At 44.2% G+C, this 19,726-nt stretch overlaps 1 protein-coding gene across 1 annotated transcript in view; it reads right to left on the minus strand.

Moving 5' to 3' along the window:
- kng1 (kininogen 1) overlaps positions 1–13,999 on the minus strand; it is a 55,803-nt gene extending 41,804 nt beyond the window's left edge. Inside the window, exons 1-5 of the mRNA XM_077202125.1 lie at positions 13,709–13,999; positions 13,506–13,622; positions 11,349–11,421; positions 9,950–10,122; positions 9,287–9,397 (exon numbers count right to left, since the gene is read on the minus strand). Of these exons, the coding sequence (XP_077058240.1) occupies positions 9,287–9,397; positions 9,950–10,122; positions 11,349–11,421; positions 13,506–13,622; positions 13,709–13,906 (672 nt within the window). The 5' untranslated portion in view covers positions 13,907–13,999. The remainder of the gene's footprint in view (positions 1–9,286; positions 9,398–9,949; positions 10,123–11,348; positions 11,422–13,505; positions 13,623–13,708) is intronic.
- Positions 14,000–19,726: the final 5,727 nt, after the last annotated feature.

The following is a 19,726-nucleotide window of genomic DNA, read 5'->3' on the forward strand; positions in this document are numbered from 1 at the left end:
CAGAATTGTGAGACATAAACTTGCAATTGCAGAGAAAAAACGTCAGAATTGTGAGATATAAACTTGCAATTGCAGAGAAAACGTCAGAATGGTGAGATATAAACTTGCAATTGTGAGAAAGACGTCAGAATTGTGAGATATAAACTTGCAATTGCAGAGAAAAACGTCAGAATTGTGAAATGTAAACTTGCAATTGCAGAGAAAAAAACGTTAGAATTGTGAGACATAAACTTGCAATTGCAGAGAAAAAACGTCAGAATTGTGAGATATAAACTTGCAATTGCAGAGAAAACGTCAGAATGGTGAGATATAAACTCGCAATTGTGAGAAAAACGTCAGAATTGTGAGATATAAACTTGCAATTGCAGAAAAAAACGTTAGAATTGTGAGATATAAACTTGCAATTGCAGAGAAAAACGTCAGAATTGTGAGATATAAACTTGCAATTGTGAGAAAAACGTCAGAATTGTGAGATATAAACTTGCAATTGTGAGAAAAACGTCAGAATTGTGAGATATAAACTTGCAATTGCAGAGAAAAACGTCAGAATTGTGAGATATAAACTTGTAATTGCAGAGAAAAACGTCAGAATTGTGAGATATAAACTTGTAATTGCAGAGAAAAACGTCAGAATTGTGAGATATAAACTTGCAATTGCAGAGAAAAAACGTCAGAATTGTGAGATATAAACTTGCAATTGCAGAGAAAAACCTCAGAATTGTGAGATATAAACTTGCAATTGCAGAGAAAAAATGTCAGAATTGTGAGATATAAACTTGCAATTTCAGAGAAAAACGTCAGAATTGTGAGATATAAACTTGCAATTTCAGAGAAAAACGTCAGAATTGTGAGATATAAACTTGCAATTGCAGAGAAAAAACGTCAGAATTGTGAGATATAAACTTGCAATTGCAGAGTAAAACGTCAGAATTGTGAGATATAAACTTGCAATTGCAGAGAAAAACGTCAGAATTGTGAGATATAAACTTGCAATTGCAGAGAAAAAACGTCCGAATTGTGAGATATAAACTTGCAATTTCAGAGAAAAACGTGAGAATTGTGAGATATAAACTTGCAATTTCAGAGAAAAACGTCAGAATTGTGAGATATAAACTTGCAATTGCAGACAAAAAACGTCAGAATTGTGAGATATAAACTTGCAATTGCAGAGAAAAAACGTCAGAATTGTGAGATATAAACTTGCAATTTCAGAGAAAAACGTGAGAATTGTGAGATATAAACTTGCAATTGGAGAGAAAAACGTCAGAATTGTGAGATATAAACTTGCAATTGTGAGAAAAACGTCAGAATTGTGAGATATAAACTTGCAATTGCAGAGAAAAAACGTCAGAATTGTGAGATATAAACTTGCAATTGCAGAGAAAAAACGTCAGAATTGTGAGATATAAACTTGCAATTTCAGAGAAAAACGTCAGAATTGTGAGATATAAACTCCCAACTGCGCAAAAAGCGTTAGAATTGCAAGATATAAACTCGCAATTGTGAGAAAAACGTCAGAATTGTGAGATATAAACTAGCAATTGCGAGACAAAGTCAGAGTTGCGTGATATAAACTAGCAATTGCAAGACAAAGTCAGAATTGTGAGATATAAACTTGCAATTGCGAGAAAAACGTCCGAATTGTGAGATATAAACTCCCAACTGCTCATAAAGCGTTAGAATTGCAAGATATAAACTCGCAATTGTGAGAAAAACGTCAGAATTGTGAGATATAAACTAGCAATTGCGAGACAAAGTCAGAGTTGCGTGATATAAACAAGCAATTGCGAGACAAAGTCAGAATTGTGAGATATAAACTTGCAATTGCAGAGAAGAAACGTCAGAATTGTGAGATATAAACTTGCAATTGCAGAGAAAAACGTCAGAATTGAGAGATATAAACTTGCAATTGCAGAGAAAAAACGTCAGAATTGTGAGATATAAACTTGCAATTTCAGAGAAAAACGTCAGAATTGTGAGATATAAACTTGCAATTGCAGAGAAAAACGTCAGAATTGTGAGATATAAACTTGCAATTGCAGAGAAAAACGTCAGAATTGTGAGATATAAACTTGCAATTGTAGAGAAAAACGTCCGAATTGTGAGATATAAACTTGCAATTGCAGAGAACAACGTCAGAATTGCAGAATATAAACTCACAATTGTGAGAAAAAAGTCAGAATTTTATAATATAAACTCGCAATCGCAAAAAAGTGCCAGAATTGTGAGACATAAACTTGCAATTGCGAGAAAAACGTCCGAATTGTGAGATATAAACTCCCAACTGTGCAAAAAGCGTTAGAATTGCTAGATATAAACTCGCAATTGTGAGAAAAACGTCAGAATTGTGAGATATAAACGTCTCGGTTACGTATGTAACCCTCGTTCCCTGAGTAGGGAACGGAGACGTTACGTCGGATGACGACGAATGGGGTTTCGCTTAGAACACCTATCAACTTCGAGTATTACAAAACGAGCCAATGGCAAAGAAATGCCATGGGTCTGCGGAATTTGCATGACGTAACTCCGCCCCACCTCGTGGGTATAAAAGGAGGACGCCAGCAACAGGCAGATATGTTTCTTCGCTGAGGAGCCAAGACTGAGCTCAGGCGATCCCCGCGGTACAGCGGAAAGTGGCAGGCAGACGTAACGTCTCCGTTCCCTACTCAGGGAACGAGGGTTACATACGTAACCGAGACGTTCCCTTTCGTTGTCACTCCGAGTTACGTCGGATGACGACGAATGGGGTTACCAGTCTAATCACGCCACCTTCTCAGCTGTCTTCCAGTGCCCTGCGTAAATCTGAGATCCCTGTCGTGAGACTGGCACGGACGAAGGACTCCTATTTAGCACAGGAATACCAAGGTACACTGGGGAGCATATCCCAAAGTTTAGGGGAAATATGCAATTACTGCCAACCCAGAGGGGGGGGACTTAGAGAATACACATATGACCCGAAGGAGACATATGGAGAACACTGGGGTGTCCAGCCGCAGGTGGAATATTTCAACCCCAGGGGTGGCAAGGTGGCTTGCCAAGGGAAAGACACACGCTCAGAGAGGCTTACAGTGGAAATACACATGTGGGGGTCGCTCAGAGGAGGGACCATGCACACGGGAGGCACCTAGCCGACGCACAGGCAATAGACACTGGCGCCAACGTCAGGAGTGCTGGAGGAACTCAGGGCTTTTCGGGGAAGCTCACCTGAGGAGAATATCGCACGTATCCAGTCCGTGGAGTGGAATGGCGAGCAAGCGAAGACACCTGAGCGGGTCCAGTACTAGCTGGTTGAAGCGAGTACATGAGAGGACACTGGCTCCACTCGGAGATTGTAGAATCTGGCGAATGTGTTAGGTGTCGCCCAGCCTGCAGCTCTGCAGATGTCTGTTAGCGAGGCGCCATGCGCTAGAGCCCAAGAGGATGCCACACTCCGGGTGGAGTGGGCGGTCACACCAAGGGGGCACGGTCGACCTTGCTGCTGGTATGCCAAGGCAATGGCGTCCACTATCCAGTGAGACAACCTTTGCTTGGAGAGAGCCTTTCCCTTCAGCTTCCCACCATAACAGACAAAGAGCTGGTCTGAGGTCCTGAAACACTGCGTCCTGTCTACATAGGCGCGGAGGGCGCGTACTGGACAGAGCAGTGCCAAGGCTGGGTCTGCCTCCTCCGGGGGCAGCGCTTGCAGGTTCACCACCTGGTCCCGGAAGGGAGTGGTAGGAACCTTGGGCACATATCCAGGCCGGGGTCTCAGGAACACGTGAGAGTAAGCCGGCCCAAATTCCAGGCACGCTTCGTCAACGGAGAATGCATGCAAGTCCCCCACCCTCTTGATGGAGGCCAATGCAACCAGGAGCGCTGTCTTCATAGACAGGAACTTAAGCTCCACTGATTGCAAAGGCTCAAAGGGAGCACTCCGCAGGGCAGTTAGAACCACTGAGAGGTCCCAAGAGGGAACGAGAGGAGGACGAGGAGGATTCAGTCTCCTCGCTCCTCTCAGGAACCTGATGATCAGGTTGTGCCTTCCAACAGACTTACCTTCGACTGGGTCATGGTGTGCGGCAATAGCGGCAACATAGACTTTCAGGGTGGAGGGAGACAGCCTTCGCTCCAGCCTATCTTGAAGGAAGGAAAGCACGACACTAATCGAACATCTCCGGGGGTCTTCTTGAAGAGAAGAGCACCAGTTGACGAAGAGGTTCCACTTCAACGCGTAGACGTGTCTCGTGGACGACGCTCTAGCGGAAGTGATGGTAGCCGCCACCGTAGGTGGAAGGGTACTCAAACCTGCTTCGTCCCGTCCAGGAGCCACACGTGGAGGTTCCAAAGATCGGGACGAGGGTGCCATAGGGTGCCCCGTCCCTGAGAAAGGAGGTCCTTCCTCAGGGGAATCGGCCAGGGACGTGCTGTCGCGAGGAGTACTAGTTCGGAGAACCCGGTCCGGGCGGGCCAGTATGGCGCGACCACAATGACCTGCTCCTCGTCCTCCCTGACCTTGCGCAGGGTCTGCGCAAGAAGGCTCACTGGGGGAAACGCATATTTGCGGCCCCGCGGCTAGCTGTGCGCCAGTGCATCCGTGCCGAGCGTGCCCTCGGTCAGGGAATAGCCCAGGGCGCAATGGGTCGAGTCGTGAGAGGCAAACAGATCTATCTGTGCGTCCCCGAACTGGTCCCAAATCAGCTGAACCGACTGGGGATGGAGTCGCCAATCTCCCGGGAGGGGCTGAAGCCGTGAGAGCTCGTCGGCTGCACAGTTCAGGGCTCCAGGGATGTAAATGGCATGAAGCGACCTCAGATGCTTCTGACTCCATATGAGGAGGTGGCGGGCGAGTTGCGACATACGGCGGGAGCTTAGACCACCTTGATGGTTGATGTACGCTACAGTGGCGGTATTGTCTGAACGGACTAGTACGTGTTGGTTCTTGAGCACGGCCCGGAAGCGGCGCAGAGCAAGACGTACGGCCAGCAACTCGAGGCAATTGGTGTGCCAGAGGCGACGGGGTCCTGTCCAGGAGCCCGCGGCAGCACGTCCATTGCACATGGCACCCCAGCCCGTGGAGGAGGCATCTGTCGTTACAACAACATGCCGCGAAGCTCGTTCCAGGGGCACTCCGGCCCGTAGAAAACTGAGGTTCGACCACGGGGTGAAGGTCTGACGGCAGGTCGGAGTAACTGTTACTCGGAGGGTGCCGTGTTGCCATGCCCACCTCGTGACTCGGTCGCGAAGCCAAAGCTGAAGCGGTCTCATATGAAGCAATCCGAGCGGCGTTGCCGCGGCTGCAGAAGCCATATGCCCAGGAGCCTCTGAAAAAGTTTCAGTGGAACCGCACTCTTGCCCTCGAACTGTTCTATCTTTCAGGCAAGTCAGCAGTGACTGCGCGCGCGCTAGCTCGTAAGCTGCGCGGACATGGCGACCGAGTCGATATCCATACCGAGAAAAGAGATCCTCTGCACGGGGCAAAGTTTGCTCTTCTCCCAGTTGACCCGAAGGCCCAGACGAGCTAGGTGCCGAAGCACTAGGTCCCTGTGTTCGCAACCTGAACTCGAGAGTGAGCTATGATCAGCCAGTCGTCGATATAACTCAGGATGCGAACCCCGTGTTCAAACCCCGTCGAGGAACAAGGGCAGCCTCGACGACCTTCGTGAAGATGCGAGGAGACAGGGCTAGCCCGAAAGGGAAAACCGCGTACTGGATGCCTGCCCCTGAAAGAAAACCGAAGGAACGGTCTGTGTCAAGGAGAATAGAGACATGAAGTAGGCGTCCTTCAGGTCGATCGCTGCAAACCAATCCTAGGCCGTATGCATTCGAAAACGCGTTTGAGCATCTTGAACGGCATCCTGTGAAGGGAGCGGTTCAGCACGCGCAAGTCCAGGATTGGCCGTAACCCACCGGTTTTATTAGGGACAATGAAGTAGGGGCTGAGAAGCCGGCTGACCTCATCTCGGCTGGAGGGACAGTCTCGATTGCGCCCTTCGCCAGCAGGGTGGCAATCTCTGCTCTCCTGATGGGGGCATAGCCACCAACAAAAGTGGAGCGGACTCCCCAAGTGGGGAGGAGACCGTGCGAACTGAATCGCATAGCCGAGCCTGATGGTCCGCGCGACCCAGCGGGACAGACGGGGAAGCTCTAACCAGGCTCCCAGGAACTGAACCAGCGGGATCATGCGACCACAGGCGTCCCCCCGGAGGGGCAGCGAAGCGGAGTAACTGGCCCAGACGTGGACGGCATAGCGGCCCGATGTGGGGGCACAGTTAGCAACCGCGCCCTGGCAGAGGGGCCAGGGGAGGACCAGGCTGGTCGTCCCGCGGGGGCCTGCTCTGCCAGAGGTCTGGCGACAGAGGGGGACAGGGGCGAAGCGGTCCGTGGACGGCACGCCATGTCAACCACCTCTGGGACAGAGGGGGACGAGGAGAGCACGGCTTGTGGGCGGCGCTCTGTGACGTCCGAGAACTCTGTGCTCAGAGACGGGAGAATCAGCTCTTTGGAGAATAAGGATTCTTCCCCGGCCCTCCCCGGGGAAAGGAGTGGTCCTGCTACCAACTCCTGGAAAGAACTGAGTCCCATCTCTGAGGAGCCCAACTCAAGAGCGCCGCTTAACCCGGCGTGTAGCGGGGTGCGGGGCTGGAGAGGACTGTGGCGTCCGGCCGCGGCCCCCAGAGCCGGCCCGTGAACGGGCGGGGTGGGAGCCGCGGGAGGGCGCCCTCGGCGGTGGGCAGACCGAGGGATCTGAGCGGACGGCGGGGCCGTCGGGACAGAATCAACCTCAGTCTGCTCCATCGCCGAGGTGCCCGTCTCACGAGCGCCGCTTAACCCGGCGTGTAGCGGGGGGCGGGGCTGGAGAGGGCTGTGGCGTCCGCCCGCGGCCCCCAGAGCCGGCCCGTGAACGGGCGGGGTGGGAGCCGCGGGAGGGCGCCTTCGGCGGTGGGCAGACGAGGGATCTGAGCGGACGGCGGGGCCGTCGGGACAGAATCAACCTCACTCTGCTCATGGGCGGCTGAGAGCTGTTGGGCAAGCCCTCAACCGCACCGCCGAAGAGGCCGACCTGGGATATGGGAATGTCGGACAGACGGGTCCGCGCGACATCCAGCACATCAGACAGGTTCAGCCACAGACTGGTGAGCATCACCTGACCCAGGGAGCGTACGGCCACTTTCGTCGCTCAGAGAGCAAGGTCAGTGGCGGCGCGCAGCTCAGTGAAGAGCCCTGGGTCAGTCCCGCCCTCGTGCAGGTCCATGAGCATCTGGGTCAGGTGGACCAGCAGAATGACCATGGCATGCAGTGAGGCGGCTGCCAGTCCCGTGGCGCTATAGGATCTCGCCACAAGCGTAGACGAAAACCTACAGGCCACGGGCGGGTGCTTAGGATTGCGCCGAGAAGAAGCACTCTGAGGACACATAGCATCGCAACAGAGCGTTCAGCCGGGGGAACCCCAGTGTACCCAAGGGCAGCGGCCCCATCGAGGGGAGGAAAGGCGGATGAGATCAGCGAGCGGTCCTGAGAAGACAAGGGGGTCTTCTAGGACTTCGAGATCTCATCATGCACGTCCGGGAAGAGAGGTATTGGGGTTTGCCACGGACGAGGGTCGGCGGCCTTACCCAAAACCAATCGTCCCAGGAAAGCATGGCCGTCATCTCCGGATCAGACTCAGGCACAGCCGTATGCACACCGGAAGGTGGCAGCTGTGACGAGCCCTCACTTCCAGAAGACTCAAGCCCACCTAGTGATGCTGCAACAGACATGGCATCTTCCTCTGTAGCTTCAACTGAAACACGCGGGCCACCAGAGGGTAGACTCGCGGGAATCAGCAGTTCACTAGCGGGCACCGTCATTGAAGAGGGGGGCTGGGGTCACGGACACATAGTCGGCGCCTTGTTCCAGACCGTAACCCTCAGGTCACCCTGGCCACCCGCCGAGATCGGGGGGTGGATGAGGGGACTCTCACTCTTGCGAGTTCACCGAGTCTCGACCTATTTATGACGCGATGATCACGTTCCCTTGCGAGAACATGAGTCACCCACGAGCGCTGTTCAAGCATGATCAAACACACTAGACAGCGCTCGTGCCCATCAGAGTCCGATACCAGTCCGCTGCAACCAGAAATGCACGGGCGAGCCGTCTTTAAAAAGACGTGCCGCGTGCGAGCTCTTTTATGAGAGGAGAGAAAAAACTCCGCGATGTTGAAGCGCACAGGGAGACACACACACACTGGCAGATTACTGCACAGATCAGCAGGCACTGTGAGCTCGCTGCAGATCGCCGTCACACCAACACCGGAGAGAGAAGCTCGTCTCGTAGAGCGAAGTCAGAGATGACTGTGGAGTGAAGAAATGCTCTTGGCTCCGAAGCGAAAACATATCTGCCTGTTGCTGGCGTCCTCCTTTTATACCCACGAGGTGGGGCGGAGTTACGTCATGCAAATTCCGCAGACCCATGGCATTTCTTTGCCATTGGCTCGTTTTGTAATACTCGAAGTTGATAGGTGTTCTAAGCGAAACCCCATTCGTCGTCATCCGACGTAACTCGGAGTGACAACGAAAGGGAACTAGCAATTGCGAGACAAAGTCAGAGTTGCGTGATATAAACTAGCAATTGCGAGAAAAGTGTAAGAATTGTGAGATATAAACTCGCAATTGCAGAGAAAAACGTCAGAACTGTGAGATATAAACTTGCAATTGCAGAGAAAAACGTCAGAACTGCGAGATATAAACTCACAATTGTGAGAAAAGTGTCAGAATTGCAATACAAATTGTGGGAGAAAGTCAGTTGCGAGATATAAACTCGCAATTGTGAGATATAAACTCGCAATTGTGAGATATAAACTAGCAATTGTGAGAAATGCATCAGAATTGTTATATAAACTCGTAAATACAACAAAAAAGTTAGACTTAATTATTTATTGTTAATTGTCTTTTTCATTTTTCAACTATATTTGAATTATTATTAAGTATATTTTCACAATTTTTTACATAGAACTTTCCCTGAACGGTTCGTAATAACATACATTTATGTATATACAATTTTTCAACATTCTGTCAGACAAAGAACATCTTTGAGTGTTACTAAAGTGCATTGTGCCATCTCAGACTGAATTAATAGATAATAATATTTAATATTATAAGTTTGGAGTAAGTTTTTTTTTTAAAGAAATTAATACTTTCATTCAGCAAGGATGCATTAAAGACATTTGTATTGTTATAACGGATTTCTATTTTAAATAAATGAGATTCAAAGAATCTTGAAAAATGTATCAAGGTTTCCACTAAAATACATTGAGTAGTTTGAATCTTACGGTTTTCTCCTGCATTGGGTGACACTCCTCAGTAACGAATTTGAATTCCATCCTGGTGCAGTTGCTCTTCTCAATTTTAAACTGCAATTTGTACCTGAATCCAGCAACCACCTACACATAGAGAAGAACCACAACACCACAAAATTAACACTGCAGCCCAATTCAACAGTAAAATAGGTCAATGGATTAAATGAGGTGATTTTAAGTTCATACTTATGCATCTACCCAAAGTCACACTAATTGTGTCACTACACACTCTTAGAAGAAAAAGTTCTAAGTTACTTGACTGACTTTGGGGTTCTGTCTTCTGCCTGACGCTTCATATATAGGGGTTCCCATCATGGGACGATTTTAAGGATTTAGTTTAAATTATTAATAACAAGATTCATAAAAAAAAAAAAAAAATATATATATATATATATATATATATAATTGTATTAATTAAACAACTTCAAAAAATTAAAATAAAAAAATCGGTTAAACATGAAAGTATTATGCAATCATTTAAAGACATTTCTCCTTATATTGCACCTTTTTGGCCTAAAGTGTTGTTTAAAATTGAGTCAAGAACCCCAGGGCTCTGTACAGAAGCCCATTGAACCTTTTATTCTAGTGCCAAGATCTACCAGCTGAGCTACAGTTTCACGGAAAGGAAAAGTGCACCTGTTTTGTTGCTGATGTCAAGTCCTTAAAGATGTATAAATGCACATGATTGACCATTCTGTTGGCTTTGGTCAAAGAATGAATGAGCGGTTCTCTCAGTTCTTCTTGATGTAAGTCAATCTTTTCAGGGCAGCCCAGACAATGGGCAACTTTAGAGGAAATAGCTGGCTCAGCTGTCAGGAAAGAGAGAGTGAAATGTGATGTACTCCACCATCCAAAGTGATTTCAACTTCCTTTTAAAAATACTGTTTAATTAATGTGGAAAAACTACACTACCAGAAATCCTCAACACAGATCCACCAATCAGAGAAGCCAGTGTTACCATTAAAATGGAAATCACAATACTGATATAAGTATTTGTAAATGTTTAAATGTTTTATGTAAGGACTACACAAAAATAGTATTATAATATGCCATTTTTTAACCCAATTTCATAATTCGCAGTGCATTATGGGAAGAGTAAATGGTCTTGTACATTTGTCTTCTTATTTCAACTGATTAAATACTTTGAATCAGATGCTTTGTACGGGATGAATCTGACGATAGTTGAGCAAATATTGTCTGTCATAAGACATATTTAACCCTCTGGTGCTGTTCGTCTATATTTTATCTAAATATTTTACGTTTTGTTTTTTACTTCATCGGAATGGTACGAAACTTGGTAAAGGTTTTGGCACTTACTGTATGAACACACAAAAAAAATCATGGACATGATTCAAAAAGGTTCAATGGTCCCGAAAAAAAAATAGTCACACTTTTATTGTACGCGGTCAAAATGAGCGCATTTGAAATGAACGGGAGACAAATTTCATCTAGTGGAAACATTTGGTACTGCGCACAAACAAAACCCTACTAAAAGCTAGTTTTTTTGGAGATATCAATCTCAAATTTGGAACACAACTTGTTTAAATGTATGGTTTTAGAGTAAAATATTCTTAATATTAAGAATTGATAGCAATAAATGTAAAACTTTATAATTTTTTTCAAGTTCACTGCAATAATCTGAAAAGTGTCGTCTTGAAAAAGGAACTAAACTTCAGCCTGTGCGTTATGACAGTTTAAGTTGGAAATTTTATTTTCAGGTTTATGCTGAAAAAAGTGAATATGGATTATAACTACTGCATAAATATAATTTAGTACCATAAAATCCCCTAAAAATACAAAATATTAAAAACATTATTGAACTAATATATAGTACAATCATTTCACTGAGAAAAACATAATAATTTTTTACCGACACAAGAACAGCACCAGAGTTGTTTTGTGTTTTAGGCATAAAAGTGCTATTAATTCCTTTTAATGTGAAAAAATTACTATGTGTCATTAGCTGTAAAGTAAAAAAGAAATGAGACATGAGATATTATTATAACATTCATCTGGCAGCCATAATACAACATACCTGAACAGTCATGCTCCAGTAACTCTTGACCTGCTTCTGAAAACAGGACTTTTGCATGACAGATTCTGAGTGCCTGAGGAACCACAAAATGTACGTTAACCCAAGACAAGAAAGACAGTTATTTCATTAATAAGAAGCCATGCTATAATGTAGGGGTGTAGCGGTACATGTCTTCGTCCCGAACCGTCAGACGACAAACACAGTCGCAGGCGATCCACACTCGTCCAGGTAATGCAACGCGCGGTAATGCAACGCTGTTTGCTAACCGCCATAACAGGAAAAAGAGCAGAAGAGACGATCTATGCACCAACCCAAAGCAAGCGCTCAGATGGCATAAGAGCTTGATAATAGCCCAGGGCTCGAATTTCGGTGCGGGATTGCGGGTATTGCGCATCATTTTAATCATTCCCGCAGGTCTTGTGTTTATAATGCGGGAAATTCCCGCAAACATTCATTCAATCTAGCATGTAGGCCTATGAGTAAATGTAACCTAACAGATTATAAGATCAAATCAGTCATTTTAAAACATTCTGTAAGGCGCAATTTCACAAACAGCGTGAGTGAATCTGCCAATGCCGCGTCTTCTCTGTCTCTCAAAATGTGTTACACAAGCCAATCGCGCTGCAGCTGCAGGTGGCGACTCTAGACACTCGCGGTTCAGGAGTCGGGACATTTGATGGAAATATCACTTGCACAATCGGGCCATTGCATCGTCACTAATGTTTATAATTTGTGCGTCTTTTTAAGTCTTACCTATTTAAACATTCAAGCGATTTTAACCCGCATAACAAACAGCTCATGAGTAACAAAACTGAGTTCTCTTTCGCGAATTATAGCGTTTTAACGGTCAAAAGCACACAACATTGTCTAAATTCCAGTCTTGGGGAGTATCCTCTCAAACACAATCGGTTATGTCTTAAAAAAATAATACAAAAAGAAAATGCATGTGACACTATAATGAAAACAGAATGGGCCGTTGGACCCGTGCACTAGCTCTTAAAGTGAGAGTAGCCTAAAATGTGTCTGTCGTTATTGTATATAAAACAACAAAAGATAGCATTAATTGTAAGGAATCAGGATTAATAGCCTATGTATTCAAATTATACAGGACTAAAAGACTATTCCGTGTTATTTTACATTTGATTACTTTTTTCCGTTTCTGTAGTATTTCTGAATACTAGTGTTATTAGACCTAAACTTTTCTCTTTATTTCATGTATTTATTTGTGCTACTTTTTTCAATTTAATTCAAAGATTGAAATCAAGCTTCCTTTTGTTGTGTAAACTAAAAAAATGACCCCATTGTAAAAACACAAATACAATGAGTGAGCAAACATTTAGCTGAACGTATTTTTTAAAAATTGTCTAAAAAAAACTCTTATCTGTATGAATTTTAAGTTGTTTTTGCTGTTATAGTGAGACAAAAACATTTGGCATTGTGCCGATTTGGTATTTCGTGAAAAAGCATAATATTGAACTTTGTTCATCCGCCATTGCAGCCGCATGTTAATGAACCCACACGCGCAAAGACAACGACAGCGTAGGCTGTAACAACCCGCTACTCAAACCAACTATCCACTGATATGAACATTTTGGCCGATCCCGATAACTGTTTATGTTTGAAAGCTGATAACCGATATATACGCTGATAAATCTACCCCCATTCATTCAATTGTATTCTAAGCAATCAGGAATCTGGAGGGAATTGGCAAGAGTGCATTCGGTTCATTGCGTAGTGCTTACTACACTATAGGAGGCTGTAATAAATGCTGCTAGCTGGAACTAACTGTGATTTGCACTTCTGTCTGTTCAAAATAATAAAAAAAAGAAACCTAGCATTGGGGATTTGTTGCTTTTTCCTGTTGTGCCGTATCGTATCGAACCGCGACACCAAAACCGTGGTTCGTATCGAACCGTGACTTCTGTGTACCGTCACACCCCGAATATAATGTGAATAGGGTCATGGATAAAGGCTGTTGTCAGGCTAGATTATTGATCGTGATTGGTCAATAGTTGCATTGTGCAATCAAAATGTTGTATAGTTAATTCTAACCTGTATAACTGATATTCTTTAGATTTCTTGGTGTTTCTAAATGTTGGGGTTTATTTTGCGATAATGAATGTACGTGTTGGCGTGGATAACTTGGTGAGATCTTACCGTATCTCCTCGCTGCAGGTAGTCGCACTGATGCCAGAGCTTGTCTCCCGCCGCGGGACAGTCGCTCTCTCTGCTTGTGAAGCGCACAAACAGAACGTCCCCCGATTCATTCTGAGCCTGTGGAAATTACAGCGTTGTATTAAAAGGAAGTTGCGTAGATCTGCAAAATATTGTTGAAAGCAAAGAGCAAAACTAAGTCCTACCTTTGTAGCCTCCAGGATTTCATAGAGAGCCAGTTGAGCGCCTTCGGTTAATATCTCGTTATGTTTGGTAAGAGTTAAATTGACAACATCTTTCACGCGTTTATCGTCACACGGGATGCTAGAGTCAGTTTGTCCATGTCCCGCAGAAAAGTAAAGCCAAGCTAAAGCCAAAACCACCAAGATCTTGTCCCGCATCATAGTGTCATGAACGTCTCTGCTCTTCTGGAAACCTAACGGTGTTGGACTGAAAGGCTTCTGAAATGTTCCCACTGGACTCTATCCACCCCTGTAATGATTTACTCACTGCTTTATCACTCAATTCTGTCTCTATCTCCACCTGTCCAAATATGGTGAGCTGGTATTCAGCAGCTGTAATGCAAATGTTTACTCGTTTGAGACGCCCTCGACAACACGCAGTATTCTCTGAATCACTAGTTCAACTCCAAACTCAGAAAAAAAGGTACAAAAGCTGTCACTGGGACAGTACCCTTCAAAAATGTGTACCATTTAGGTACATGTTTGTACACTTTTGGTACCAATATGTACCTTTGAGGGACCAATATGCACTCTTTAGGTACAAAGGTGTACCTTTTGAAGAGGTACAGCCACAGTGAGAGCTTTTGTACCTTTTTTTCTGAGAGTGCGTGATTAGAGGCCTTCACAGAGACCTTCACATGCACAATTTGACTTCAGATGCCCGTTTTAACATTTTATTATGGTGGACAATCTGTTCCAAAAAATCAATCCATGTGCTCAGGACACAAACATTAGCTGTCAAGCCAATAGAAAGTTGTTTGTTTGCAAGTCGTCCAGTTTGCTTACAGAGATTATTGATTATATAGCTTTTTGGATATATTTTACGTATTTATCTCAAGTATTCATATTAGTGAGAGTTACACAATAAAAAAAAGGAAAAAAGAATGACCATAAAGTCCATAACAGAGACAAACACGCAGCATTTACCAGTGGTAGAAAGCAAAGTTGCGCTAAGCAAATTGACAAAAGTGGCCGTGTGTATTTAAGGGAATACTTTGTCCCCTCTACCTTTGACCTGTGCTGTGTGTTTTCCTCTCATTAAATTAAAACAATTATCTCACATCGAATTCAGTTTCTACAGAGCTGCTATTTGAATGTACTTAAGATAATTTACTAATAACTACATAATTTATTAAAATATATATTTGTAAAAATCAGGTAAAATGCTACATCAACATTAATTGTTCATTTACTTTACATCACCATACATATTAAATATTTATATAATAATTGTTAAAATTGTTTTATGTAAAAAAGCATGACCTTCGTGAAAAACAGTAACAGGATGTTCTCAGAATTTAATGTGATGCATTACATTTAGTTATAATTTAATACTTATAATTCTCTTACTTTTGTTTTTAGTTATGTGGTCATTAATACATAAACATAACCTATCTCATATGCCTATGTCAGTGTTTTTTTGCTGTAAGTGTCCTTTATCTGTTTTGCTCATCTTGAAGCTTATCACTCAAAATGGCAGCCGAGCAGAAATCAGCTCTCAGTGAGGAATACCTAGCATAATACCCTAAATTATTAAACATATAATTTAAAGACGATGCCCACAGGTTGTCTTTAAGTACTTTTTCAGAGGAATTCTCATTGTGTGAGACATACAGTAGGGCTGCACAACGTATCGTCTTTTAAACTAAACTTGTGATCGATTAGACATCTCTTCATTTACTGCTATAAACTGATAATGGTCAGATAAGTATGATTTAAACCATGCTAATGCAATTCCACTAATGCCAACATAATTTTCGAGTCCATTTAAAAGAATGTTGTGGTCGATAGTGTCAAATGCAGCATCGAGTGGCACTAATAGAGAGATACAACCACGATCGGATGATAAGAGCAAATCATTTGTGACTCTAATGAGAGCTGTCTCAGTGCTATGATACGGTCTGAAACCTGATTGTAAATCCTCACAGATACCATTATTTCTAAAAAGGAACATAGTTGTGAAGATACTGCCTTTTCTAGTATCTTTGACAGAAAAGGTAGATTTGAGATCGGCCTGTAATTGACTAATTCGGAAGGATCAAGTTGCGTTTTTTTAACAAGCGGTTTAATCATAGCCAGCTCAAAAGTTTTTGGTACGTATCCTAATGAGAAAGATGAATTAATGATGTTAAGAAGAGGATCTATGACCTCTGGAAGCATCTCATTCAGTAGTTTAGTTGGTATAGGGTCTAATTGTCTTGATTCCTGTCTTGTGTTCCACTTGTCTTGTGTGTACGTTTGCCATTTCCTGTCTTGTGCTAAGTTTTGTAGTCCTATGTAGTTTTTCATGTTGATTCGTCTCCCCAGGTGTATCTCGTTTCCTCATTATCTAGTTAAGCTTGTTCGCCCCTGTGTATTTATAACCCTTGTGTTTCACTGTTACTTTTTTCAGTTGTTGTACATGCATGGTTGCTTCCAGTTCGGTCCTTCTCGTGGTTTTATTTCTTTGTCCCTGGAGTTCTTTATTATTTGGTCTATGTGTTATTTAATTAAAACCTTGCAGATAGATCCTTGCCTTCGCCTGCTTTCTCCAAAACGTTACACTAACATACATGTTGTCGATTTAGATGATTTAACAAGTTTATAAAATTCACCCTCTCCTATAACAATGAATTAATCGTATTTTTCGTCAGGGATACTACACTGCACTGTCTGATGCGATAATGTAGTAGACGGTTGCATAGTTATAATTTTCTCCCTGATATTATCCATCTTGTAAGTAAAAAAGTTATTACTGCTGTGCTGCTTGGAAACATCTGAGCTTGAAGCTTTATTTTTCATTAGTTTGGCCACTGTTTCAAATAAATACCAAGGGTTTGTTTATTTTCTTCTAATAGGGTAGAAAAATAAGCAGATCTAGCAGTTTTTAAGGCCTCTCTGTATGCAATCGTGCTCTCTTTCCAAGAAATGCGAAATACCTCTAGTTTTGTTTTTTTCCAGCAACGCTCCATTTTTCTGGCCGCTCTCTTAAGGGCCTGAGTGTGCCATGTGTGCAACAAATGAGTCAGCTTTTCAAACAAAGGAACTTTCCCGCTAGAGAGATGCACCTCTCTCATTGGTCAAGCCAAAAAAAAGTTGTGACATCGTGGAACTTTAAAAGCCAACACAAAGTTCCCTATTTAGTTTTGTGCGCTCGCTGGCTTCTGCTCCTGATTGCTGTACAGGTGAGACCTCATCTGGCCTTGCTGGCACACCCGTGTGCTTAATACACATCGAGCCATGTGTACTTTCCTCAATATCAAAAATTCGATTAATTCACTGCTATAGGAAAAAAAGAATTTTCTAAACTCGTTAAATCATCTAAATCGACAACATTAGACCCTATACCAACTAAACTATTGAAAGAGATGCTTCCAGAGGTCACAGATCCTCTTCTTAACATCATTAAGAATCTTTGTCACTATTTAGATACAAACCAAAGACTTTTAAGCTGGCTATGATTAAACCGCTTGTTAAAAAAACGCAACTTGCTTCTTCACTGAACACGGAAGAAATCGATTAAAATTCAGCATCATCGGACCAAACTATCAGGACTTTCTCCACGCAATTGTATATCTGGACCCTCTTAAACAGCTAAGTCAATTGCAAGTAACGTACGGTATACTAAATTGCTTTTTAGTTAGTCAAAGTGGTGAACCCCTTTGTTAACAAAGGAGCTTTGTAGTAAATGACTGATGGTTCTTCCAGGAGGTTGAATTACTCTTTTCATAGCTTCATTCCCCTGTTCTACTCTGGTTTTTCAGTCATTTAACCCTGTTTGCGTGATTGTGTGTATGTAGTTGTTAGTTTAGTTATGTGTTTGTGATTTAGTTAAATAAAACTGTTGTGCACATTCGTGCGAGTCGATTCTGGTCTGCTTATAAATCAATGTCAATTTAACGATATAATCACAGCTATATGCTAAGAAGAAGGTTATTTTTCTGTGGCCACAGAAAGTATCCTTTCTGAAGAGTTGATAGATAGACTATCAATACTGAGTGTTCGCTTGACAAAAAGATTAATTAACGGCAATATCAAGTCATTTACATAAATTTAATTCAGTTAACTGATCCAAATATTTACAATTAATTATAACGAGTTGTGATTAATTATTAATATTTCCCTTGTTGAGCTAATTTGCTACACTGAGTAGGGGGAGACTACTCTGCCAAGGGAAAGACACGGGCTCACCGCAGGGAGCTGATCGTTGAAGAATTCACATATGGGATTGTCGTAGGGATCGTAACATATGGGACCTAGCCTAGCACAGGTTTAACAATACATTCAAGTGTAAGGCCTGGCATCAGACGCTCCGCCACGTCTGACTGCAGAGGGGTGTGGAGGAACTCGACAGGATTCACCTATGTGGGGAACTCAACTGAAGCAACTGAAAGCAGGTCCTTTCTCAGAGGAATGGGCCTGGAGGGGCTGTCACGAGGAGCATGGGTTCTGTGAACCAGGTCTGGTTGGACCAGTAAGGCGCAACTAGCAAGACCTGCTCCCTGACTTTGCACAGTGTTTGTGTGAGAAGGCTCACTGGGAAAACGAATACTTGCATAGGCCCCAGGGGCCAACTGTGCAGGGGCCAGAGCCCTCGGTCAGGGAATAAAACAACTGGCAGTGCAACGTGTCCGGGACGGCGAACAAATCTACCTGTGCAGTCCCGAAGCGCCTCCAATTCAGCTGGACCACCTGGGGATGCAGTCTCCATTCTCCCGGAAGCACCTGCTGCACTGAGAGCTCTTCGGCGGCACAGATATAAGTGGCACAAAGCGACCTCAGATGCATCTGACTCCATAGGAGAAGATGACGGGCGAGTTGTGACACGCGGCGGGAGTGTAGACCACCCTGACGGAACCAGTATTTGCTCGCCTCGTAGCGGCCCCTTGAGGCGGCTCAGCGCAAGATACTGCTAGCAACTCGAGACAATTGATGTGCAAATGCAGTTGGGGTCCTGTCCACAGACAACCGAGACTGCATGCCCATTGTACGTGGCCCCCCAGCCGGTGGCAGAGGCACATCCGTGAAGACTACAGCATGCCTGGACACTTGTTCTAGGGCAGGGGTAGGCAAGTTCGGTCCTAGAGAGCCGCTGTCCAGCAGAGTTTGGCTCCAACACTGAAAAAAACCTCACCTGCCTATAGCCTTAGTGGGTCCGACCACGGGCTGAAGGTTTGACGGCAGTGCGGGGTAATACAAACCCGGTACGAGCCGCGTTGCCACGCCCATCTCTGGACTCGGCCGCGAAGCCAGTGCTGAAGCGGCCTCATATGAAGCAATCCATCACAGCAATGCCATATGCCCTAGGAGCCTCTGAAAGTGTTTCAGTGGGGCCGCTGTTCTGCTTTTGAACTAATTCAAGCAGTTCAACACCGACTGAACACGTGCTTCTGTGAGGCGTGCTGTTAGGTTGACCAAGTCCAACTCCATACCAAGAAAAGAGATCCTTTGCACGTGTGCTAGTTTGCTCTTCTCTTCTCCCAGTTGACCCGAAGCCCCAACTGGCTGAGGTGACTGAGCACCATGTCCCTGAAGTGATCCCAATTAAGTCGACACGTCAATGTAACGTCGAATGTGACGACTGAAAGGGAACGCTGGCGGACCGTTACTGGATCTGTGTATTAACTCTTAAAGTCACAGCAGCCTTATACCCACGTCTGTCTGTGTCATTAATGTTAATCAAACAACACAAGAAGAAAAAGAAAATCACTTTTGTAGTTTTAACAAAGATTAATTATAGCCATTTAATTTATACAATGAAGACTATGCATTGTTATTTTACATTTGGTTTTTCAATTTCTGTACCTGAATACTGAATACCTAAAAAAACATAAAGCACTGTTTATTTCACCTTTGTTCTATTGTATTTATCTATGCTTGTATTTTTTATTATTTTTACTATTATTTGCATATTCACTCCCCTACAAAATCACCCCCATCATTCTAGAATGATTAATTCTTACCAAGCCGAGCTATTCAATCATCTGGTGAAATTGCTTTCGT

Source organism: Siphateles boraxobius, unplaced genomic scaffold (assembly GCF_051911475.1).
Source record: "Siphateles boraxobius isolate OS27281-9 unplaced genomic scaffold, OSU_SipBor_1 118, whole genome shotgun sequence".
NCBI lineage: Eukaryota > Metazoa > Chordata > Actinopteri > Cypriniformes > Leuciscidae > Siphateles > Siphateles boraxobius.